Raw genomic sequence first — 25,102 nt, forward strand, 5'->3', positions numbered from 1 at the left:
TATAATATATAACTAAACTATTGTTGTATGTAAAGTAAATAAGGTTTTTTAAATGTTTAAGAAGCTTAATTTAAAATTAAATTAAAATGCAGAGCCCCCCCGGACCGGTGGCCAGGACCCGGGTAGTGTGAGTGCCACAGAAAATCAGCTCACGTGCCGTCTTCGGCACGCATGCCATAGGTTGCCTACCCCTGCTGTGGACTAACTCCTCTGGTGAATAACAACAATCCACTCTTCACATCAGTCATCCATAAACTATCGAATCCTCATTCCACCCCTACTCCAACTGTGCAGAAGGCATGAAGGCCTTCCAGTTTGCTCAGAAGGTTGACAAACCTGGGCTCTGGCAGACCAACAGAGTAAGTGAATTCCAATGTTGCACTTCTGCTTCATCTCGTGTCCTTGTCACAAACTAGATGTTTTTACAGAACTGTGCACAGGGCCGGCTCCAGGCACCAGCTTCTCAAGCAGGTGCTTGGGGCGGCCGCTCTGGAGAGGGGCGGCACGTCCAGGTATTCGGCAGCAATTCGGCGGACGGTCCTTCACTCCACCTGGGAGTGAAGGACCTCCCGCTGAATTGCCGCCGCAGATCGCGATCGCGGCTTTTTTTTTGTTTTATTTTGTTTTGTTTTGGCTGCTTGGGGCGGCCAAAACCCTGGAGCCGGCCCTGACTGTGCACAAGCAATGGCTCTTTCCATCACTGCAGCAAGGTCTTCCTTTGTACAGGTCATCCCAAAGAGGCGGCAAACGAGCAGGTGCTTCATAGTTTGCATCTCACCATATTCACATAATCGTGCCATTAGAGTAGCTCCATTTGATTGTATTAGTAGTTGATCTGCCAGTTTGCGTGCACAGGCGGTTCAGGCATGACCATGTTGACCAGTCTGTATCTGCCCCTCCAGGAAGGACCTCCTGGGATTCCAGATCTATTTCAATGCATCCAACTCGCATAGTCTTTCATTCCATAACATCAATTGTGCCTTGCAGCTGTTGTATCCAAAGGCACAACACTGGTTATAAAACTCTTTTGCAATTTAAGGTGTTTGATTACTCCTGTGTGACCATATAATGGATGCCTTGGATCTTCCATCTGCCACGATCTTTCCCTTTGGCTTGCTACTGTCCTCCTGGTATCGGGTGGCGCAATACCAGCTAGTAAGTAGAGGCTATCCTTTGGTGTTGGCTTTAGACATCGTGCTATTCCACAACAACTGTAGTTTAGAACAGGGTCTAATTTCTTAGCATGGATGGATCCCACACTGGGCATGCATACTCTGCTATGGAATAGCACAAAGCTATAGGAGTGGTTCCCAAAGTAGCTGGATTCAGGGCCGGCTCCAGGCACCAGGCAACCAAGCACATGCTTGGGGCGGCACCTGGTAAGGGGCGGCCAATCTTGGGGTGGCGGGGGGCAGCATGGCACAGCATTGCGCAAGGGGGGTGCTCTGGCGGTGCGGCGCACGCGCTCAGCGGGGGGGTGGTGTGGGGCGTAGTGCTCGGGGGGGGGGTTCCAGCAGCTTGGCGGGGGAGGCGGGCTCTGGCGGCGTGGCGCTCGGCGGGGGGGTGGCGCGGGGCTCGGGGGGGGGTTCGGCGGCGCTTGGCGGGGGGGGGGGGGGACTCGGCAGGGCGGCGCCTTTTTTTTGCTGCTTGGGGCAGCAAAAAAGTTAGAGCCGGCCCTGGCTGGATTGTCTCCCCACTTTGAGGTGACCAACTTTCAGAGGATGTTGTTACGGGCACTAACTTTTCCTTTCGTCTTCTTTACATGTGCTTTTAAGGCAAGTATCTGGTCCAATGTCATCTCCAGGTAGACAGGGTTCAGGTGATTAGCCAGTGGGATTCCATCCCAGATGATATTTAATTTTCGCTTGGCTTCTCGATGGCATAGGTGAAAGTCCATCACCTGTGTCTTGGCTGGGTTAGCACAAAGCTGGTGTTTATTGTAATAAGATGGGAGGTTGCTCAGTACACATCATTCTATTTTTGACAGTAGCAAAGTCCATCTTCTGTGACATGATGCATAGATCATGGCATATATAAAGCTCCTTGTATTGCTCTGTATGGGCTGGTCACTGGTCAGGATTGGTGCTAACACACCGCCCTGTGAGAGGCCATTTCGTTGTCATCTCCAGTGGCTCCATTTCTTGCATGGTTCTACGTAAATATGTCTGTTCTCCAGAAGAGATCGGACAAGCTGCACTTGGTGGTAGTCGTGTCATATCGTAGATTTTGGCAAGCAAGTTTTGGTGGTTGACTGTATCATATGCCGCTGATAGGTCTACGAACACAGTGCCTGTTATCATCCCTCTCTCGAATCCATTTTCTATATGCTGGTTAATATTTAATATTTAGCCAGTGCAGGACTTTCCTGATCTAAATCCAGCTTGTTCAGATATTAGATGCTGTTCAATCTGAGGTGAGAAGAGATTGAGAATGAGGTGTTGGTAAAGTTTATAGAGGTGGCATAGACAGAGGCCTGCGCGGATACAAAATTTGTATCTGCATCCAATCAGCAATTCTCAAAGATGGTCTGCGGATATCCGCAAATGCAGATATCCGTGGATTTGCAGGGCTAAAGGCATAGAAGTGATATTGGCCACAAGTTCTTTGGGTCAGAGGCATCCTTCCCTGGCTTCAATAGAGCTATTACATGGGCTCATCACCATAATTTAGGTATTCTAATTCAGAGGCGTAATACCCATAACTTGGTTGCAGGACCAAAATGCTTAATCTGCTACATGCATATGTCTTTGAGTCCAACTGCTCTGCCGTTCTTCAAGTGACTTTTTCTGGCATTGAGTTCATCTATTGTGTATGGTGTGGTGAAATGATCTTCTTCCAGATCAGTTTGCTGTATAATTAATTTTTAGGCTGCTTGTTCAGAGCTTTCCCATTGAACAGAAGCTGGTGTGCCACCAGATTGGCTGTGATGTTGTGGTGTTGCTCTACTTTCTTTGGATCATTATTCAACTTGCGAATGGCCAACCATGCTTCCTGGTAGTGTTCCTTAAATCAATTCTTTCCATTTCTGTTGCCCTTCTTCTTGAAGCTTGTTAGTTAGGGCTGTCCCTGCTGTGATAGTGTTTTCCAAGAAAGGATCTATTTGGAACATTTGTTGGTATTTTTTATATCTGGCTATTAGCACAGGAGTAAACCCTGGTATGTGCTCAGTTCTACATCCTCAAGGTATATACCTGGAGGTATTGCAAAGTGCACTCACGAAGAGGTCATAAATCTCCAGGATTGGATTTATGTGAGTCAGGTTTTTTTCAAGGTCAATCTTGCATTATCAGTTGTTGCAATATTGCATAAGAAGAACCACACTCTCAAGTAGCCTGATCCCAAATCATTTAAGGATTTAAAGGTCAAGATAAACATATTGAATTCAACCTAGAAGGAGACAGTGCAGTTTACAGAGCACTGGTTTTATGAGCTCTCATTATGATCTTAATAAGTGGATAGTCATATACTGAACTGACTTAATTGGTTTAAGCTGTAGCCTCAAGCAAGAGTGCATTACAGTAATCTAGTCTCAACAGACAAAAGATATGGATAAGTGTAGCAAGATTGACATCCAAACGAAAAGATCTCACTCTTTATATCATGTGCAGATGGAGAAAAGCCTTAGCCACAGCAGCAGCTTGGGCCTTAACCAGCCAGGAATAGGGTTACCATATGTCCGGGTTTTCCCGGACATGTCCGGCTTTTCGGCAATCAAACCCCCGTCCGGGGGGAATTGCCAAAAAGCCGAACATGTCCGGGAAAATGCCGGCCGGGCACTTCCCCTCCCTCGGCGGCTCTGTTCCTCCCCGGACTCTTTGGCTCTGTTTAAGAGCCGAGCTGCCTGAGCGCTATGGACTTCAGGCAGTCCCCTTGCCTCCGGACCCCAGTTGCCGGCCGGGCACTTCCCCTCCTGGGCTCCAGCAGTGCAGGGTCCGGAGGCATGGTGGCTGCCCGAAGCCGGTAGCGCTCGGGCAGCTCGGCTCTTAAACAGAGACGAAGAATCAGGGGAGGAGCAGAGCCTCCGGCCGCAGCGGCTCTGCTCCTCCCCTGACTCTTCGGCTCTGTTTAAGAGCCGAGCGCTACGGGCTTTGGGCAGCCCCCATGCCTCCGGACCCTGCGCCGCCAGAGCCCGGGAGGGGAAGTGCCCGGCCAGGGGCGCAGGGTCCGGAGGCTTGGGGGCTGCCCGAAGCCCAAGCGCTACGGGCTTCACGGTTTGCCAGGCAGCCTCCAGACCCTGCGCCTCCGGCTGGGCGCTTCCACTCCCGGGCTCCAGCTGCGCTGGGGAAGCGCCAGCCAGGGGCGCAGGGTCTGGGGGCTGCCCGGCAAACCGTGAAGCCGGTAGCGCTCGGGCAGCCCTTTTCGCGTGGCTGGGAGTGGAAGGGAGGAGGGGGCGGAGTTAGGGCGGGGTTGGGGCGGAGTTGGGGTGTGGCGGGGGTGGGGAAATGGGCGGGGCCAGGGCCCGTAGAGGGTTCTCTTTTTTTATTTGCTAAATATGGTAACCCTAGCCAGGAAGGACATGTACAATGAAAAGGTGGTGGCCTGAAGAGCTGCCAGAAACTTAAGAACCTAAGTAAGTGGCTGTTTCTGAAAGTCCAACAGACAAAACCCTACATTTGTCTTCATAAGAGTGCTTTGTGTCCTTCCATGCAGATAGCTATGTCCAAATCAAAGAGATTTTATCTGTGAAGTAACAGAAAAGCTGTTGCTTAATATTGCACAAAACATAAATCTAACGACAATCCTGCTTGCTGGGAAAGAGCAGGAAGTAACCAGCAGATCATATGTACCAAACCAAATCCATGGCGATCTGGGAATTACCTGGTTGCAGAAGGAGAGAATTCAAGGCCACCTTCTCCAAGTGGACTCAGATCTCTAGCATTTGAGCAAAAGTATAACTAGAAATATCAGGATCTATGAATACCATTGTGCAGTTCTGAGTTTGTCAAATAGAGGTCAGTAATCTACATACACCAGTCAGCACATTATAATACTATTAACCTTTAATTTCTAGGCATCCATGCTTGAAGGCATAGGCACATTATCAAGAATGAGCTAAATCATAAATCAAAATAAGCCGGCAACATCTCAGATTAAATTCAAGAGCAGGACCAGATTCTTAAAACACCCTACAAGCAACACAAAACCAAGGACCACATACCAACTGAAATAACATAATTATCAATTATGCCACAAGTCCTTTTGTATAAGCTAAGGGAGAAAAAATTCCAGAACAATAGGCCCTGGACATATGAGATTTGGAACATATGGAAATATGACTACAGATCTGTTGGTCAAGAGGTGTAAATTATGTAAAGAAGAGCATATATAAAAGGGAATGGGGTTATTATAATGAAATACACAATACAGGCATATCAAGCAATTTCCCTCCATCTCACTATTACGCATTAGCATGGTATTTGTCTTTTATTTTAAAGGACAGCCTTTGTATGCTTCCTAATGTTCTTCACCTTATATTAAGTCAATATATTAACCTGTATTTCAGCAATAATCTTTCAAAAAATCATACACTTTACACTGTGATACAAATGTGTGATTTAGCGCTTTGTTTGACTTTGTACTACAACTTGTCAAATACATTTTGAGGTCTATTCCCTCCTCTTGATTCAGGCAAAGAGGAAATAGATTCTAGATGGCAAGGCTGCTGGTATTGCTTGGTGGCTCCGTGGAAGCAGTTGCTGTTTTCAAACTATCTGTCCTGATGGGAATTGGAGGGTGCTGCCTGGATCTACCACTCTAGGAATCATCTAGTACACTCTTGTCATTAAAACAAATAACAATAAAGGACGATAAGTTAGCTTTTAGAATATAGTGTGGAGGGGGGCAGAAAAGGCACTAGCAGAATGTCTGCTTTCCTGGTCAGTAGAAGAAAGCATTATACGGGAGGAGGGCAGTTGCAGCAGAGGCCTAGAGAGGGTGACAGGAAGAAGAAGAAAAATAAGAACTCCTCCAAGAGATATCCAGGGGAAAGGAGGGATAATACACATGTTTTTGTGTGTGGTTCTAGCTGAATTTTCAAGTGGAGGGGATGAAAGAATCAACTACCACTAAAAGTGAAAAACATCAAAAGATAGACCAAAACCATAATGAGATTTATTTGACATAAACCTAATTTTATACCAATGCCATGAATTTCCTCCCATACTTTTAAATCTGATATTAGCATTGACATCCTTGTGCCCTCTATCCAAGATGAGTCTCCCTATCAGTGGTGTTATACATATATTGCACACAAGGGTCCTTCCGAAGCAGATGGAAGGCATTGTATAAAGGAAATACATATTAGCTTGAGTGGTTAATATATTTTGTGCAAACTTGCTTTTTTGAGCTTGCACCCAGAGAATGCTTAGATGGTACATAAATCCCCTAAACAAACTAGCCTGATGAATAAGTTCATTTTTTGAAGGGCCCAGTTTTCTTGACCTTTAGAAGGTTCAAAAGTTATAGATTTTTAAAACTTTTACTGAAATATTCTTTGCTTAGATTAAGTGTAAAGAACTCAGGGCCTAGGAAGGGTACTAAAATGGATTTCAAGAAGGCAGACTTTAGCAAACTCAGGGAATTTGTAGATAAAATCCCATGGGAAGCAAGTCTAAGGGGAAAAACAATTGAAGACAGTTCACAGTTTTTCAAAGAGACGTTATTAAGGGCACAAGAGCAAACTATCCCACTGCGTAGGAAAGATAGGAAGTATGGCAAGAGACCATCCTGACTTAACCAGGAGATCTTCAATGATCTAAAACTCAAAAAAGAGTCCTACAAAAAGTGGAAACTCAGTCAAATTACAAAGGATAAATATAAACAAATAACACGAGTACATAGGGACAAAATTAGAAAAGCCAAGGCACAAAACGAGATCAAACTAGCTAGGGACATAAAAGGAAACAAGAAAACAAAACATTCTACAAATACATTAGAAGCAAGAGGAAGACCAAGGACAGAATGAAGGGGGAAAGACAATAACAGAAAATGTGGAAATAGCAGAGGTGCTTAATGACTTTGTTTCAGTTTTCACCAAGAAGGTTGGTGGCGAATGGACGTCTAACATAGTGAATGCCAGCGACAATGAGGTAGGATCAGAGTCTAAAATAGGGCAAGAACAAGTCAAAAATTACTTAGGGCAGGTCTACACTATGTCAGGGATTGACACGTTGAGATCGATCCACCGGTGGTCGATTTAGCGGGTCTAGTAAAGACCCACCAAATTGACTGCAGATCACTCTCCAGTCTACCCCTGTACTCTACCCCTAACGAGAAGAGTAAGGTAAGTCGACGGGACATTTTCTCCCATCGACCCCCCGCAGTGTAGACCCCGCGGTAACTCGACTTAAGGTACGTCGACTCCAGCTATGTTATTCACGTAGCTGGAGTTGCATAGCGTAGGTCAACTTACCGTGGTAGTGCAGACATAACCTTAGACAAGTTAGATGTCTTCAAATCACCAGGGCCTGATGAAATGCATCCTAGAATACTCAAAGAGCTGACTGAGGAGATATCTGAGCCATTAGCAATTATCTTTGGAAAGTCATGGAAGACGGGAGACATTCCAGAAGACTGGAAAAGGGCAAATATAGTGCCCACCTATAAAAAGGGAAATAAGGACAACTCATGGAATTACAGACCAGTCAGTTTAATTTCTGTATCCGGAAAGAAAATGGAGCAAATAATTAAGCAATCAATTTGCAAACACGTAGAACAGTGGTTTCCAAACTTGTTCCACTGCTTGTTTAGGGAAAGTCCCCTGGCAGGCCGGGACGGTTTGTTTACCTCCCGCGTCCGCAGGTTCGGCCAATCGCGGCTCCCAGTGGCCGCGGTTCGCCGCTCCAGGCCAATGGGAGCTGCTGGAAGCGGCATGGGCTGAGGGACGTACTGGCCACCGCTTCCAGCAGCTCCATTGGCCTGGAGCAGCGAACCACGACCACTGGGAGCTGCGATTGGCCGAACCTACGGACGCGGCAGATAAACAAACTGTCCCGGCCTGCCAGGGGCTTTCTCTAAACAAGCAGTGGAACAAGTTTGGGAGCCACTGCCCTAGATGATAATAAGGTGATAAATAAAGTCAGCATGGATTTGTCAAGAACAAATCGTGTCCAACCAACCTAATAGCTTTCTTTGACAGGGGAACGAGCCTTGTGGATGTGGGGAAGCGGTAGATGTGGTATATCTTGACTTTAGTAAGGCTTTTGATACTGTCTCGCATGACCTTCTCATAAACAAACTAGGGAAATACAACCTAGATGAAGCTACTATAAAGTGGGTGCATAACTGGTTGAAAAATCGTTCCCAGAGAGCAGTTATCAGTGGTTCACAGTCATGCTGGAAGGGCATAATGAGTGGGGTCCCGCAGGGATCGGTTCTGGGTCCAGTTCTGTTCAATATCTTAATCAATGATTTAGATAATGGCATAGAGAGTACACTTATAAAGTTTGTGGACAATACCAGGCTGGGAGGGGTTGCAAGTGCTTTGGAGGATAGGATTACAATTAAAAATGATCTGGACAAAGTGGAGAAATGGTCTGAAGTAAATAGGATAAAATTCAATAAGGATAAATGCAAAGTACTCCACTTAGGAAGGAACAATCAGTTGCACACATCCAAAATGGGAAATGACTGCCGAGGAAGTACTGCAGAAAGGGATCTGGGGGTCAGTGTAACGCTGTTGCAAAAAAAGCAAACATCATTCTGGGATGTATAAGCAGGCGTATTGTAAGCAAGACACAAGAAGTAATTCTTCCATTCTACTCTGCGCTGATTAGGCCTCAACTGGAGTATTGTGTCCGGTTCTGGGTGCCACATTTCAGGAAAGATGTAGACAAATTGGAGAAAGTCCAGAGAAGAGCAACAAAAATGATGAAAGGTCTAGAAAACATGACCTATGAGAGAAGCTTGAAAAAATTGGGTTTGTTTAGTCTGGAGAAAAGAAGACTGAGCGGGGACATGAGAACAGTTTTCAAGTACATAAAAGTTTGTTCAAGGAGGAGGGAGAAAAATTGTTCTTCTTAACCTCTGAGGATAGGACAAGAAGCAATGGGCTTAAATTGTAGCAAGGGTGGTTTAGGTTGGACATTAGGAAAAACTTCCTGTCAGAGTGGTTAAGCACTGGAATAAATTGCCTAGGGAGGTTGTGGAATCTCCATCATTGGGGATTTTTAAGAGAAGGTTGGACAAACACCTGTCAGGGATGGTCTAGATAATACTTAGTCCTGCCTTGAGTGCAGGGGATAGGACTAGATGACCACTCAATGTTCTTTCCAGTTCAATGATTCTATAAGAAGCAAACAAAATAAAAGAACAGGAATTAACCTCTTACTATTGATTAATCCATTAATATACATAAGGCATTTTGCATTATTATTATTTTCAGATATTTTGAACAGGGCAGTAGTTTGAATCCCCAGTCTGGGGTAGTTGATTTGCCTCATCAGTGTATAGCAGGTAGTTTAGAGGACCGGAACTCTGGGTCTCATTCTGCTCTCACCCCAATGTAAATTAGGAGCAACTGGAGTAAAATCAATGACATATTGATGTAGAACTAGTACAACCAACCCCAGAACAAGTTTTTCTGCGTTTCATGGTCCTACATTCATGCACATTTGGCACAGTCCTGTTGCAAGGCCCCGTTCATGTCTCTGGAGAAATGGTGCTCCCCAAGAGGGGCCCCAATGATGTGATCCAGTGACGCAACAGGGGGAGAAATAGTGTCTTTACGGGCTCCACTGATGTACATGGAGGGGGGCAGTCCTCTTCTTAAGGCTCCTCCTGATTGCACTGGGGGAGAGTGCTGCCCCTATGGGCCCTACCGATCTACGGGAGAAGCGAGGCTGCCCTTAAGGGCCTAGTACCCCACTACTTTAGTGCGTGCGGGGGGGATAGTGCTGCTGCCCCATGGGCCCTACAGCTTTTTAGTGGGGAAGCGAGGCTGTCCCTCCGGGCCCTTGGGATTTCCGGCGCGGGGGAAGGGGAGCGGTGCCGAGAAAGACCAGGCCCAACTGCCCGGTTGCTAAGGGCCCGGCAGCCGGTTGCTAAGGGCCCGGCAGCCGCTCTCGGGACTGAAGCGCGGTGCACCCGCTATTCGGCTCCGTGTCTCCAGGGGCGGGGCTAGCGGGGGAGAACGAAATTTCGGTTCCTAGCTGAGCGGAGTCACATTGGGCAGAAGCCGCGGAGGCTTGTGGGAGAAGGGGGCTGGCTCCGGTCTCGCGTCCCTCCCCCTGCCCCCTCCTTCCCCTCCCCCCCGCCCGTCCTCCGGCCAAGATGTCTGACATGGAGGATGATTTCATGTGCGATGATGAAGAGGACTATGACCTGGTAAGGTCTGGGGGGGCGATGGGGTTCTCTGGCGCGGGGGCCCCCTCTGTGCGTGTCTCTGCCTCAGCCCCTCTGAGAAGCTGCCTTCTCAGGAGGCAGTGACAGGACGAGTTTGGCTCCCCATTCCCTTTGGGGGCCAGGGGAGGCAGAAAATGGCTTGGGGGTGGGCTGGCGTTGATTTTGGACCAGGCCTCACCAGTGTTTATGCCTCCTCCCCCCGTGAGAAACAGGCCACTTGAGCCCTAGGAACTTAGTTAGGCCCCAGAATTGCCCCTTCAGGCCCAACAAGTCTGGGCCCCTGTTCAGTTCAGCTAGGGGGTCAGGGTTAGGGCAGGGGGTTGTAATTCTCTTACTGTAGCCCAGCAAAGTGGCTCACGTGAAGTAAAGGGATACATTACCCCTGGGTTGGGAGGAGGTTTTGGGGGGAGGTTTGTAATCATGTTCTAGGATCAGACTAAGGCAGGAGGTGGGTGGGGGGGAATAGCAGGAGGAGCTGGGAGACAGATCTGCCTGCTACACACCACTTCAGGTGCAATATACCACTGTTTTTAACTTCCTTGCTGTCGAGGTAGAATTGGGATTTGCTTTTATAATTTGTGTGGTTTTGTTAACAGTGTTTGTTTTGGTTCTGTTTTGTCCTTATGTTCTCAGCTGGACAATAAAATATTTTTATTTAAAAATAGGAATTGATTTGTCTGGGGCAATTTGTGTTTAGTAAGGGTATCTGGCTTCATAGTGATATTTTTGAAAGTGTTAAAAGCAAATGTGAGGAATAAAAACATTTCTAAGAGGGAAGATTCAGTTTTGGACCAAAAATACTTTCGCTGCGTTGTCTAATCAATCTTAATTCAGTGTTTTCTGTGCCTTTGCTTTTCTAAATTCTGGGTAGAATGGTAACACTGAGCTTTTTTTTTTTTTTTTTTTTAAAGAGCTGAGTACTCTGTATTCCAAAGATTTTTCTGGGATGTGTATTTCACTTAGTGTAAACTAGAATTGCATTTCATATACTGTTTAATTTTATAAATAAAACCCTAAAATCTCAGTTTGTTAGAATTTCTATGTACTGTAGTAAGTCTTGTAGTATTCCTTAGTATTTAGAGCAAGGTCTTAAAATTTTACTTTTTTGTTCAGTATTGCTTTTCATCAGTTTTCCATGTGATCTGGGATATGTGCATGATTGACATCTAAAATTTAGAAAAAAATTCCAGTCCAGTCTTATGCATGTATTTTTAATTGAGATAGTGGTTCACATGTACACGTTGTCTTTCTAGCCTTTCACTTACATCCTAAATATGAAAACAAATTATTTTAGAAACATGTTTTTAAATGAAATTGAGTTTAATTATATAAATTATAAAATGGAAATTGTACTTATCAGAATATTCAAAAAGATTCTGTGGGTCAATTTGTGGCAGCCATTTTTCATAAACAAGTTTATCAGAACAGATTCTAATTTGAAATATTTTGTCCATATTACAGAATAAAATACCAAATCACTCTGTATGTGCGTCAAAAGATATACAACTTGTGTTTTTGAGAGTTTTAAAAAAATAATTGGAAAGTTGTATTAAAGTGCAGTGTCCCAAAAGTAGGTCTGGTATAAGTCAGTGCAACTCCACTGGCTGCAGTTGAATTGTACCTTACGTTAAGTCTGAATTTTATGCTTTATTGGCTGCCAATGTGCTGGGAGAAATAACTGCTGTTTCTTGCTTCAGTATGCTTCCTGGTTAGTCACAGGAAGAAGTTCTCTGAATTCTTATTCCCATGGCTGACTACAAATATTCACTTTCAAAAGAACACTTTCAACATCAGGTCACTGACCACCCCTTCTCAGACCATTCCTTTAAAACAAGGCTTGGAAGGATTCAGTTTTTATTGATGCATGTTGATATCGCCATGCACGCACAAACTGACAAAATATTTCCATCAATAATAATTGAAATTTACAGATAGGCAAAATAAGAAAAATGCTGCTTGAGAACTTATTAGAGTGAAAATCCAGTGATTTAATCTTCTGAATTAGGCTTGTTACAAATAGACTAATGAATGAATAGTAAAATCAGGTATGACTTGTAGATTTAAGGATGTTTACTTTATGTATTTTGACATGATGTTGACAATGTTTTAACAGTTTACAAAGGTTTACTTTTTTGAATCTCAACATCTACTGTCATTAAATAAATGTCTAACGTCCCCCATAATTTCCCTCATAATTCTGTGAAAATTTGAGTCAATAAAATTTGTTTAAAAAGCTTTAAAATGAACATTGATATTATTTATCAAATTTATTAAAAAAATGAATTCTGCCAAGGTTACTTAAAACACACTGAAACTATCTGTTGTTTTAACTAACTATTGGGTGTGTTTGTGTTAGTACAGTTCTCTTTTTTTAGAATATAATGCACCACAGGACACGTTAGTATTGAATTAGAGTAAAAAGGTTTTTAGATGCAATTTTGGCTTACAGGTGGAAGGACAGAGTTTTAATCAAGTACAGATATAAGCATTATTCCAGTTAAATTAATTTCTTGCATGCATGGGCTGATGAGGTCATGGAATGCAAGAACAATGTTTTCAAATGTGTTCTAGTTTTGCTAGCTACTGTATAGATGTAGGCTATGTTAGAAATTAGTTAAATGTACTTTTTCTAAACATGGGGCTTGGTTCTCCGACCATGTTGATGTAAAACAGGAGAAACTCTGTTGAAATTAAACTGGGGTAAGAGGATGAGGCCAGTGGTTCCCAAACTCATATTAAAGACTGGTATAGAAGGTTTCAGAGGGATAGCTGTGTTAGTCTGTATCCACAAAAACAACAAGGAGTCCGGTGGCACCTTAAAGACTAACAGATTTATTTGGGCATAAGCTTTCATGGGTAAAAATCCCACTTCTTCAGATGCATGTGTAGAAGGAGGTCTTGAAGAGTGGAAGTATGATAAGAGATTCAGACAAACACAGCACTGGAAGTAAAAGGGCAATTCTGAACTATGGAGAGTATTTTGGAAGGGCAGAAAGGGAGAAAGACTCAACAGCGGTCAGTCTGAGGACAGGTCTATGCCTAAAACAGTGTAGCTCTTCAGTGAAGATGCTACTATGCTGATGGGAGAGCTTCTTCCATTGGTGTAGTGGTAAATATTTTGATGGGAGAAGCCCTCCTGTCAGCATAGTGCTGTCTACAGCGGGGGTTAGGTCAGTGTAACCGTCGCTCAGGGCTGTGGATATTTCATACCTCTGAGCAATGTAGTTATACTGTTGTAAGTTTATAGTGTGGACCTGGCCTGAGTGAGTGGTGAAATCAGTGTTTACTAGGCCAAAGAAGTAATGTGAAGTGAGTGTAACTTGTTTGAGGTGCCAACAGTTTTAACAGACTTTGTAAAAAATAGAACAGTTACACCCTCCTTAATACATTTTGACCTAACCCTATATAGGGTATAAAGATGTGATTCCACTAACTCTAATCTCTGACGTATCCAAATGGTGTGCACTTTCCTAGAACTGGAATATGTATATTCCAAAGTCTCTGCTGCTTCCAAGTTTCCCATCTTGAGGTTTTTTTTATCAAGCTGGTAATATTATTATGGTAATTATTGTGATACACAGCTATGGGGTTACCATTTTGTAATATCATAAAATCATAGTTTGCTATTTCTGCTTAGCTTTTCATTGTCTTAATGGTCAAACTTTCTGTATATAAATGTCCTACGACTTTCCTAGATAGTTGTATTTATATCTGCAAAGAATTGTAGTTCTGTTTTATGGAAGGATAAATCTAGGTTTGGAATTTACTAGTAACATGCAGTGCTAGCTTTGATTGATAACATGTATTATTCTATTTTATGATTCAGTAAATAAGACTATAGTTACTTGTCACTATGGAAAGCATTAAATCTTAAGTCCTCTCAAAGTCTACCTTGATGTTGTTTGGTTTCTTGTTTGAAATTAATCAGTGGTCTCAGTCCAGTTCTTAGTAAAGAGTTGCCCATGTTGCAGGGGAGGGGAAGGGACAGGAAGAATCACAACTGCCCTCCTTTTTGGCAGTTGGTTTAGACTGGATATGGAGACTGAACTTTATCCTTGTCCGGGAGTGATCTTTCCATGCACAATGACATCGCCATGTGGGAAAACTTGTATTGGCAGTACTTATAACACATCTGTGGGGGCTTGTTTGGTTTTGTTATAAATAGAGAACGCTACAGGCAGATGATATTATCTGGAACCCTACATTCACTTTTAAAAATTGGGGGACAGGATAGCCAAATCTGTTTGCTGGGCAATTAGGCTATATTGCATTAAAGATTTATTTTGTATGATACGTTTTTTTATTTGAATGTTGAAGAGAGACAAAAACACTAAAGAAAAGGGAGAGTTTATCAGGAAACAGATTCAGTACTCCATATTCCTTTGCCTTTTTCCTGGAGTATTCCAGGTATCCAACAAGACCTAGAACCCTGTTTCTTGACACTCAGTTTCACAAAACTGCAGCTTGTTCCTGAATAGAGACATATGGTATCTAATTAGTATGTTCTACCTGAAATCCACCCATGACGTTCAGGAGGTTGGTAATAGATTTCAAATGCTTTTATGGACGTGGTGTGTGTGTGTGTGTGTTAAAAATAATTAATTTGTTAATATGCTTCAAAGCAGGACACGGTCTTATAATAAAGGTTCCTTCTGCTGTCTACTTGGGGGTGCGCGGCAGGAGGAGCATTTTTTGTTGTTTTTTTTTTTTTTGCTTCGGCAGTTTGGGCGGGAGTCGGAGCGGCTTTTTTTTTTTCTTTTTCTTTTTTGCTTTGGCAAAAATGGTAGAGCCGGCATGGCAGGGAGTGTGTGCTCAAAATTTTTTTAATGATAGGGGTGCGTGACCAAAAAAGTTCGGAGACCACTGGTCTAGGATATAGGTATTCAAATGCTGTCCAAATATCTAGGACTTCATGGTTATTCATGTATGGGAACCTAATGGTTTAAAAACCTTTTGTTCTTTTTATTTATTATTGTCTAGGCCTTAAAATGATGTTTGTTTGAGGAGTTGCATACTGAATTAAATTCTCCTTCACTCCATACGATACAATATCATTGTACTTGCGTCAGATTGTGCCAAATAACTCTAACTGCATGGTGTGTCAAGTGCTCTTCATACGTAATGCAGTTGTTTGCTGTATGCATCTTACCATATGCAAGACTTTCCAGGATTTTGCAAAAAAGTTCATTTTCAGAGGGAAATTCTTTCTCTAGTACTGTTACCAGAAATCTGTTTTGTGTTCTCAATTCGCTAATTGAACCCTTTTACCACTGATCTAGTAAGGCAGTCTTTCTTGCCATATATGTTTAAACTGTGTGTCTTGAAATGAAACTTAGGTTTAATGAAAAATAACGGAAACATTAAAACTTTTGAGTTTGGGGGCAAAATGTTTAAAGGAAGGACTGCCACTGTTCCCCAGAAAGAAAGGGGTAACAAAAAATATGATATTGTTAAAAGTGAGGCTATACTAACCCTTGCAATGAAATCATATATAAATTTTAAAACAAATTTATGGGGATTTTTTAAAAAGAAAACCATCTTAAAATCTAATCTTTCAAAAACTGAGTTTTAAAGTAGTTATATATTAACTCATGCTACTGAGTCTCCCTCTAATTGTTTTGGTTTTATTATCACAATTTTTAGTGTTTTGTGCAGTGAAACAAGATGCTGTAAATGCACAAAATTGACCAATTGATTTTTTATCATTTTTAGTTATAATAAACCTAGTTATTGAAATATTAATTTCTGTTTAATAAATACTTAAATGTATATATATTTTTAAGTTGACAGTGTCCCTTTTAATTTTGTTATACTACATTGCACTGCTATAGGCTGTTATGATCTTTGCTAATTTCACTTATATGATATGATTCAGCTTTATAACAACCTTGGTGTAGACATGGATTTTATGATGACTAAGAGTTAGCAGATGCTCTTTAGAGTTACACTCTATTTAACTTTGCTTCAGTCTTGACTCTGACTGCCCATTGGGGATAGACGTGCTCATACTGGATGAGTCAGTGCCGTTCATCTGTAAATGTCTTTATAGGAATCTTTTTAAAATAAGCTCTGGATCTGCATTATGTTGTCTGGTATTTTACTTCCGAGGTGAAGGAGAGGATTGCTATCAAGGTGATGGGGAAGAAATTCCACTGGGAAAGGATTATTTACAATCAGTGTATGTAGCAGTCTACTTAACCCATTGTCCTTTCCTGTTCAGCCCATACTATAAAATTACCCAGACTTATAGGGCAGTGCTAAAGAAAACATTGTGTCCTGCAATATGAAAGTGCATAAATGTTAAGGATAGGTATATTAAGAAATAAAGTGTCTTCATTTTCTTGCAGCATTTTGCAAGAGTGTCACACATTTGGTTTCCAAGGACCAAGCTTAGTTCAAGAGTACCTAATGTGGTTCAATGTGAATTCAAGCACTGGAGTAGTACACATCTCCTGCAAGGATTCCAGGGGCCTGTTCGGACAACATAAGCCTTATGCCTCAGAGCAAAGTCCTATGGTGGTTCTCTATGTGCTGGTGTACATCTGGAATTTCATAGAAGGGTCAGTGAGACTGCCAGAACACAGATCTGCCAGCTTTTTACACCCAACTAGGGAAGCTACAAGTCCACATGGGTCAAGGGTTGTCCCAGGTATGAGGGAAGTGTCCTCTGGCCTTAGGGATTCTTTTTCCGCAGGTGGCCAAGATTTGGCGATAAGCAGTCACATCGTTTTTGTTTCAGGCTGTCTATATAGATTCAGAAAGGCAGTTTCATAGGTGTGAATCAGTGCTGTGCTGTCTTTGTAAACATAAGAGCTATATTTTGTTTGAATGCTTAAATTCTACTGAAACTGATGGGTAAATGTCCCAGTAGCCAGGGAAAGTTGCCTACTTTGCATTGGCAAATGGTTGAATGGATTTGCCAAGTGCTTTTTATAGAAAATAATTAACATTTTAAATGTCCCAGCCTTTAGTTTTCATTATTGCCATGATTTTAAACATATGTATTTAATTTAAAAAAATGCTACATTAAAAGTAGTTGTAAAGTCATGTACTCCTAAATTAGGAAGTGCCAGAATAAAGATGACTCTTGTGACCTTAATTTGGCCCCATTGCCGGTGGAGAAGCAGGTGGCTATTGCAGTCTGGAAGCTGGCAGCTCCAGACAGCTACCGATCAGTCGCTAACCAGTTTGGAGTGGGAAAGTCGACCATTGGAATCGTGTTGATGCAAGTCTGCAGGGCCATTAGTCGCATCCTGCTCAGAAGAATCGTGATACTGGATAACGTGCATGACATTGTGGCTGGCTTTGGACAAATGGGTTTTCCTAACTGCAGAGGGGCGATAGATGGGATGCATATTCCAATTCTGGCACCAGCCCACCTAGCCTCTGAGTACGTTCATTGGAAGTGGTATTTCTCTATGGTTCTCCAGGAGCTTGTGGATCACCGTGGGCGTTTCGCTGACATTAACGCAGGCTGGCCCGGAAAGGTCCATGACGCACGCATCTTTCGGAACACTGGCCTGTTCAAGAAGCTGCAAGCTGGGACCTTTTTCCCAGACGAGAAGATCACTGTAGGGGAAGTTAAAATGCCCATTGTGATCTTTGGAGACCCCGCTTACCCTTTAATGCCGTGGCTCATGAAACCCTACACAGGGAGCCTTGACAGCAGCAAGGAGCGGTTCAACAACAGGCTGAGCTGGGGCAGAATGACTGTGGAGTGTGCTTTTGGCCGTTTAAAGGGCCGCTGGCACTGTCAATATGGGAAGCTGGACCTGGCCGATGACAACATCCCCTAGGTTATATCCGTGTGCTGTACTCTCCATAACATTTGTGAAGGGAATAGGTGAAAGATTCACTCAGGCGTGGAACTCGGAGGTTCAACACCTGGAGGCTGAATTTGAACAGCCAGAGAGCAGGGCTATTAGAGGGGCCCAGTATGGGGCTGCAAGGATTAGGTATGTCTTGAGGGAGCAATTTGAGGCTGAAAGCCACCAGTAATGTCTGGTGCCCTGCACAGAAGTGAAGTGGTTCCAATGTTAGTAGGAATCTGTGTTTGCTACACTGACTTGCAGTGCCTGTTGCTTTTCTGGGCTAAGGTATCTTTTACTTTATGCAATAATAAAGAATGTTTTCAAAGCCAAAAAATCCATTTATGGAAAAGAGATATCGTTTACTGAAAAGAAACACAACTGCTTGGGAAACATGGCAAGGGGGTGGGGTGGGGAATGTTACAATCACAGATTTGCGTGTGTCCTGTTATCATACTCAGCCTTCCTGTCTGGAGTGCTGTGCAATGAGTGCTGCATGTCAGGATGGCTATACTGCATGGTGATGGAGGTTGAGTGCAATGGGTAAGGGTCGTAGTTTTCAGGGCTGGGTGGTGAAGCTACAGGTGTTGGAGGCAGCTGGTGGTGGTAAGAACCCGGATGTTGGGGAAAGTGGGTTGGAGGTGACATGGGGGCACAAGGGAAAGAGTTTTGGGACAAGGGCTGCGGGGGGAAGGGAGGCACAATAGTGCTCCGCCTGCATGGCTATGAGCACTTGGATAGAGTCCGCTTGGCGCTCCATGATGCTTATCAGCCAATCTGTGCTTTGCTGCCGGAGTCCGCGCTTTTGTGCCGGCGCTCCTCATTCTGCTGGCGGATCCTCCTTTCACTCTCCCTTCACTCCTGCGCTTTTTGATTCTCGTTAAGTGACTGCTGCATTACTTCATGCAGCATGTCGTCTTTGCGTCTATGTGGCCTCTTCCTAATTCTTTGCAGTCTTTCGGCCGATGATAACACGGATGGCTGAGATCTCAAGGTTGCATCTGTAAAGGCAAAATGCAACACTTAACAGAGCAGCATTGTTCACATCAGACAGAGCAATAATTCCCCCGGACTTAAGGGGAAGCACAGTCTACAGTAATTTGCCCATCCCAAAGTGAGTGGACATAACCCACCGAAGCCCCAAAATGGTGAGTAAGCTCAGGGTCAAGTGGGACTGATTGTTTCACGGCCGTACTGTCCTCTGGGTTTCTGCCCCTTGGGGAGAGCCAACAGCTGCAGGGGGCACCTATACTGAACACTGTCCCCACATTTTCCACAGGAGTTAGTCCGGAAAGATATCTCGCTGCTGAGGGTGACCTGGGAAACGAGGGAGGGTCTTCTACTGCAATGCGGCTTCTTCCCTGGCCCATATGCAGTTTGCCTGTGTGCAGCAATGGTCCCCCACCCCTCACGGCACAGTGGCGCAGACTTGTTAGCCTGATTGGGACAAGGACCACAGTGGCTCTCGCAAGAAACCTGCGCAAGTGCATTGCCCAACTTCTGGATGAGATCTTTGAAGAGATCACTGAGGCTGATTACCGCAATATGAGAGAGCATATCTACGCCCTATTCCGCATCTAGGCATGCATGCAGCCCTAACCCTCGTTGCCCCAAGAGCCCGCACCGAATAACTTCCTTCCCAAAATAAAAGCCACTTACCGGGAACCTCCTCTAGTGTTTGTCCTTCCCCGAGCACCAGCTGCCACAACTGGCTACCTTCCTCCTGGCTTGAGAACAGCTCCTGGCTACTTGCATTTAGGGATTCTGGGGTGTCTTCCTCCTCCTCAGCACCCTCGTTCCCGGTTTCCTCCGCCTGCCTTGTTGAAGTGGGCTCTGAAGTGTTCATGGTGGTCCTCAGAGTGGAGGCGGGGTCGCCCCCAAGTATCGCGTCCAGCTCTGTGTAGAAATGGCAGGTCGCGGGGGCACCACCGGAGTGGCAGTTTGCCTCGCGGGCTTTGCAGTAGGCATTTTGCAGCTCCTTCACTTTAACCCTGCACTGCAGTGTGTCCTGGTCATAGTCCCATTTCATCATGTCCCTTGATATCTGCCTGAAGGTATCATAATTCCTATAGCTGGAACGCAGCTGGGACTGGACAGCTTCCTCCCCCCAAACACTGATGAGGTCCAGCACCTCGCCATTGCTCCATACTGGGGATCACCTGGCGTGTGGAGGCATGGTCACCTAAAAAGATTTGCTGAGCAAACAGGAAGGGGATATTCCAAATTCCCAGAGAATTTGAAGGTTGGTCACCTAAGGGCAGGGCAGTAGAGTTCAAAGTGATGACCAGAGTGGCTAGAACAGGCATTGTGGGACACTTCTGGAGGCCGATCAGAGCGCATTAACAGACCAGGGAATCCACACTGGCACTGCGGCGCTCCAGCGGGGGTGCTTCAAACATTATTCCACTTGCTGAGGTGGAGTACCAGGAGCACTCTGGCCTCGGAATCCAGGCGCTCTACGTGCCTTGCCAGTGTGGACGCATTGTGAGTTAGGGCGCACGGGGCTGTTTTACTGTGTTCTAACTCGCAAGTGTAGCCATGCCCTTAGACCCCACGGACCCTATGCCCTCTCAGTTTCTTCTTACTGCCTATGATGGTTGGTCAGAGTGTCTGGTTTTGCATTGCAAGAATGTTAGCAGTTCTTTACAGCCCATTGTCTATCTTCTTTGTATATAGTTTATAGGTACTTAGTTAGCCGTTAAGTGTTAGGTTAGTTTGGTAGTTAGAGTCCCGGCTGGGACTTCGCCCTGGAGTGGGGCATGCCCCATTCTCCTGGCTTCAAACCATGCTCGTAATGCAACAGGCCGATGCCTATTAGTGACCCCCACAACAGGTGTTTGAAGTGCTTGGGGGAGTCCCATAGAAAGGTCAAGTGCAGAATCTGCAAAAAATTTCGCCCTAGAACCAAGAAGGAGTGAGAGATCCGCTTGAGGGCCCTCCACATGGAGGCTGTGCTTCGTTCTGCATCGGAGCCCTCCTGCTCGGACCCCACACCGAGTACCTCGGTATCTGTGCAGAGCGCGCCGCTGGCACCGGGCTCTGCCTGGCACTATTCCCTCTCACTGGTGCCTAAGAAGCGGCAAAAGAAGAAGAAACCCCCACGGCACAAGGGGGAAAAGGGACTTCGGGCAAAGAACCTGTCAGGCCATGTGCCCGCCTCAGGACTTCATGGGGGTACCGCTGTGGTCGGACCCCCCAGCCCAGCCAGGGATCTGCCTCTGACTCCGGGGAGCAGCAGGGGACCCCAGCTTCTCCCAGCATCCTCATTGTCCGAAGCGACCCCAGCGGCTAAGGAACAAGCAAGCCAACCTGCACCGCAGTTGCAGTGCCAGGCCCCAGACACGGCTAAGACCCCAACACCTAAGGGCAAGCCGGTTATGGGACCGCCCCATAGGGCAGTGGAGCACCCTCGGTTCCTGGATCGCAGGCGTAGATCCCCATCTCTGGCCTAGGACCCCGGCACCGTACCCTCGGTCTCCAGTCAGAAGGCCCAGGTCTCCCAACGCCACGCTCTCCCCCTATGAGGAATGGGACACCAGAGTTGAGGCAACAGTCCCCATGCTCCCAGTACTGGCAAGCTTCCCGCCAAACTTTGCCTAGGCGGTCTTCCAGATGTTGGTCCTCACCAGGGCGGGATCGCTCCCCATCACGGCACCTCCTCGGTACCGCTCCTCGGGCAGGCACCAATCCTTGCCCTCGTATCACTGATCGCCGCCCAGGGTTAGTCAGCAGACTCAGACCTCAATGGCCCCGCCCCAGTCACTAGAAGGGCAATGGTCTGAGTCAGAACATGTCACTGAATCTGACATGGAGGCAACGCAGCAGTCTCCAACACCTACTGAGCCGTCCCCGGGGAAGGAAGGAGAACCCTCTCCTACCCCAATGGTGCAGTCGTCATCATCTCTGGACAAAGCGGTGGCGGGTCCCTCCCAAACGGGCAGTCTCCCCGATGACTTCAAGGGGCACCAGGCTCTCCTTAAAAGGGCGGCTACCAATTTGAACTTAAAAATTGAGGAGTTCGTGGAGGAGTCCAATGACTTCTTTAATGTTATATTCTCCTCCACCCCGGCCCGGGTCATGCTGCCCATTCATCCAGGGGTCCTTAAGATTGCCAAGTCGCTGTGGCAGACCTCCTCTTCCAATCCGCCTACTTCTGAGAAGGCGGAAAAGAAGTATTATGTTCCTGCAAAAGGGTTCAAGTGTTTGTAGAAACACTGTCCAGCAGCGTCACTGGTCGTGTCTGCTGTTAATGAAAGGGACAGGCCGGGCCAAGTCAGTGGCATGCTGAAAAACACCGATGTCAAGAGTCTGGATTTGTTTGGCAGAAAAGTTAATTCGACGGCCAGCCTGCAATATTGGGTGTCTAACCACCAGCCCCTGTTAGGCAGGTACAATTTTAATATGTAGGACTCCCTTAGCAAATTCAAGGAGGCCCTCCCACAGGACCTAGCCCAGGAGTTGGCCGCTTTGGTGAACAAAGGTATAGCGGTGGAAAGAGTGGCCCTCCAGATGGCCTGGGATGCTACAGACTCAGCGGGCAGGGTGGTCACCTCAGCAGTGGCCATGAGGCTCAGCTCCTGGCTGCAGTCCTCTAGGTTATTCCAGGAGATGCAAGCCACCATTCAGGACCTCCCGTTTGAGGGGGCAGGTCTCTTCTCTGAGCTCAGGACTCAAGGCTCCATGGCCTTAAAGACTCCCGTGCCACTCCGCTCCTTGGGCCTTCATACACCTCAGCAGGCCAGGAAGCCGTTCTATCCTCTGCCTCTCCAGTCTAGGTCCTGGGGGACTCCCTGGCTGAGCACCTACATGAGACAGACCCCTTGTCTCTATCCTAAGCGATGACACCCGTCATCTTCCCGTTTGTCTGCTCAGCCTGGCCCACCCAGGAACCAAGGAGGCCAGAAGCAGACATTCTGAGGGTGCACTCTAGGACAGTGCCCCAGTCACTTCCCAGGATCCACCCTCCTGCTCTTTCCTCAACCACCTGCCCCCCTTCCGGTTGGCTTGGTCTCGGCTGACCTTGGACCGCTGGGTGCTTGAAGTAATATCTTCAGGTTACATCCAGTGATGAGCTGCCAAAATCTTAACAGTCAGTTCTCTATAAAAAGTTCTGATTTAAGGGATGTGCTACAGTATGTATTTTTTGTACCAATAGGGTTACCATATGTCCGTATTTTCCCGGACGGCGATTTAAGAACCAAAAAGCCTGACATGTCCGGGGAAGATACGGATGTATGTTAACCCTACTTAAAGTTCTTTTTTAAAAAGATGGGCCTGAACTAGAAATGAGCTCCGTTTCACATGTGTGGGTCCCCGCCACTCCCTGGGGGTGTGCTAGGGTGACCAGATGTCCCGATTTTATAGGGACAGTCCCGATTTTTGGGTCTTTTTCTTATATAGGCTCCTATTGCCCCCACCCCCACCCCCTGTCCCGATTTTTCACATTTGCTGTCTGGTCACCCTAGGGTGTGCACATGTGTGGGTCCCAGCTGCTCCCTGCCCCCCTCATTGAAGTAGGTGTGCAGGGTTACTGCCCTGGGAACTGCAGGGCACCAGTGGATGTGGGGCTGGCTGCAGACGGGGTGGGGTTAGCTGGAGGCAAGGGGCTGTGGGGTTGGCTGGAGGCAGGGCAGGGGCTGACTGGAGGTAGGGGCTGGCAGCAGGCAGGGCAGGGGGGTACGGGGCTGGCTGGAGACACAGGTATGTGGGGCTGGCTGGATTTGGGCAGGGCCGCAGGGGGGTGCGGCAGGAGTTAGCAGGGGAGTGCGGGGCTGGCTGGCTTCGGGCAGGGAGGTGCGGCAGGGGTTGGCTGCAGGCAGGGCAGGGAGTGTGGCAGGGGCGGGTACTCACGGGGAGAGCGTCTTGGAGCAGCCCGAGAAGCAGGACGTAGCCCAGGCCCAGTAGAGCAGCCGGGGACCCACCAGGCAGCACCAGGAGCCCCAGGGCCAGGGGTCGGGGGAGTGGCAGCAGCAACAGGGCCAGGTGGTGGCCCACATGGCTCCCGCAGCACAGCACCTCCGATGGCTAGAGGAGGAATTACACACTTCCCGTCCGGAGCCCATCAAAGCCGCAGCGCCCCCTCCTCACAGGGAAGTAGGTTAACAAGTGGTTCTAAAACCGCTTCAAAATTTAACAACCGGTGCGTGCGAACCGGCTCCAGCTCACCACTGGTTACATCCTGCATCAGCGTTGGAGGGAGTTCCTTTCGTGGCTCCGTCCCCATCGGTGACACTCGTCTCCAATGCCTCGGACTTGGGGTGGGTGATGTCAGTATGCAAGGCCGTTGGTCGAGTCCTGATTGCTCCCGACACAATCATCAGGGAGCTCGGAGAGGTTCATCTGGCCCGCCAAGCCTTCCTACCTCACATAGAAAGCACAGTGGCCAAGGTCCTGACAGACAATATAGCGGCTATGTTCTATATCAACAAGCAAGAGGCAGATCATCTGCCCTTTGCCAAGAAGCCCTCAGGCTCTGGGACTTCTGTGTACAACACAACATCCATCTCATAGCTGAACACCTCCCTAGGGCCAGGAACGCTTTGGCAGATCGCTTCAGCAGGACCTTCTCGTCTCACCACGAGTGGTCCCTCCATCCAAAAGTGTTCAGCATCATCTTCCAGAAGTGGGGGGACTCCCCAGGTGGACTTGTTTGTGTCCAGGCAGAACAGGAAATGCCACGTTTTCTGCTCAATTCAGGGATTCACAGAGGCTCCCTGTCAGACACTTTTCTACTCTCATGGTCGGGGGCTCTGTTGTATGCCTTCCCCCCAGTGCCATTACTTCACAGGTCCTCATGAAGATCAAGCAGGATAGGGTGAAGGCGATCCTCATAGTGTAGGCTTGGCCACACCAGCACTGGTTCGGCATGCTTCTGGACCTCTTGGTGGCTGCTCCATTACAGCTACCACTCCGGACGGACCTGCTGTTCCAAAACCATGGCTGTTTTCTGCATC

The 25,102-nt window shown here is 46.4% G+C and overlaps 1 protein-coding gene across 2 annotated transcripts in view; it reads left to right on the top strand.

Annotated features, from left to right (window-relative positions):
• Positions 1-10,247: 10,247 nt before the first annotated feature.
• Positions 10,248-25,102, top strand: part of COPS2 (COP9 signalosome subunit 2) — a 39,944-nt gene continuing 25,089 nt past the window's right edge. For both annotated transcript variants that reach the window (XM_054041624.1, XM_054041625.1), the window contains exon 1: positions 10,248-10,323. In XM_054041624.1, the coding sequence (XP_053897599.1) occupies positions 10,270-10,323 (54 nt within the window). In that variant the 5' untranslated portion in view covers positions 10,248-10,269. The remainder of the gene's footprint in view (positions 10,324-25,102) is intronic.

The sequence above is a fragment of the Malaclemys terrapin genome, chromosome 10, assembly GCF_027887155.1.
Source record: "Malaclemys terrapin pileata isolate rMalTer1 chromosome 10, rMalTer1.hap1, whole genome shotgun sequence".
In the NCBI taxonomy this organism is placed as follows: domain Eukaryota; kingdom Metazoa; phylum Chordata; order Testudines; family Emydidae; genus Malaclemys; species Malaclemys terrapin.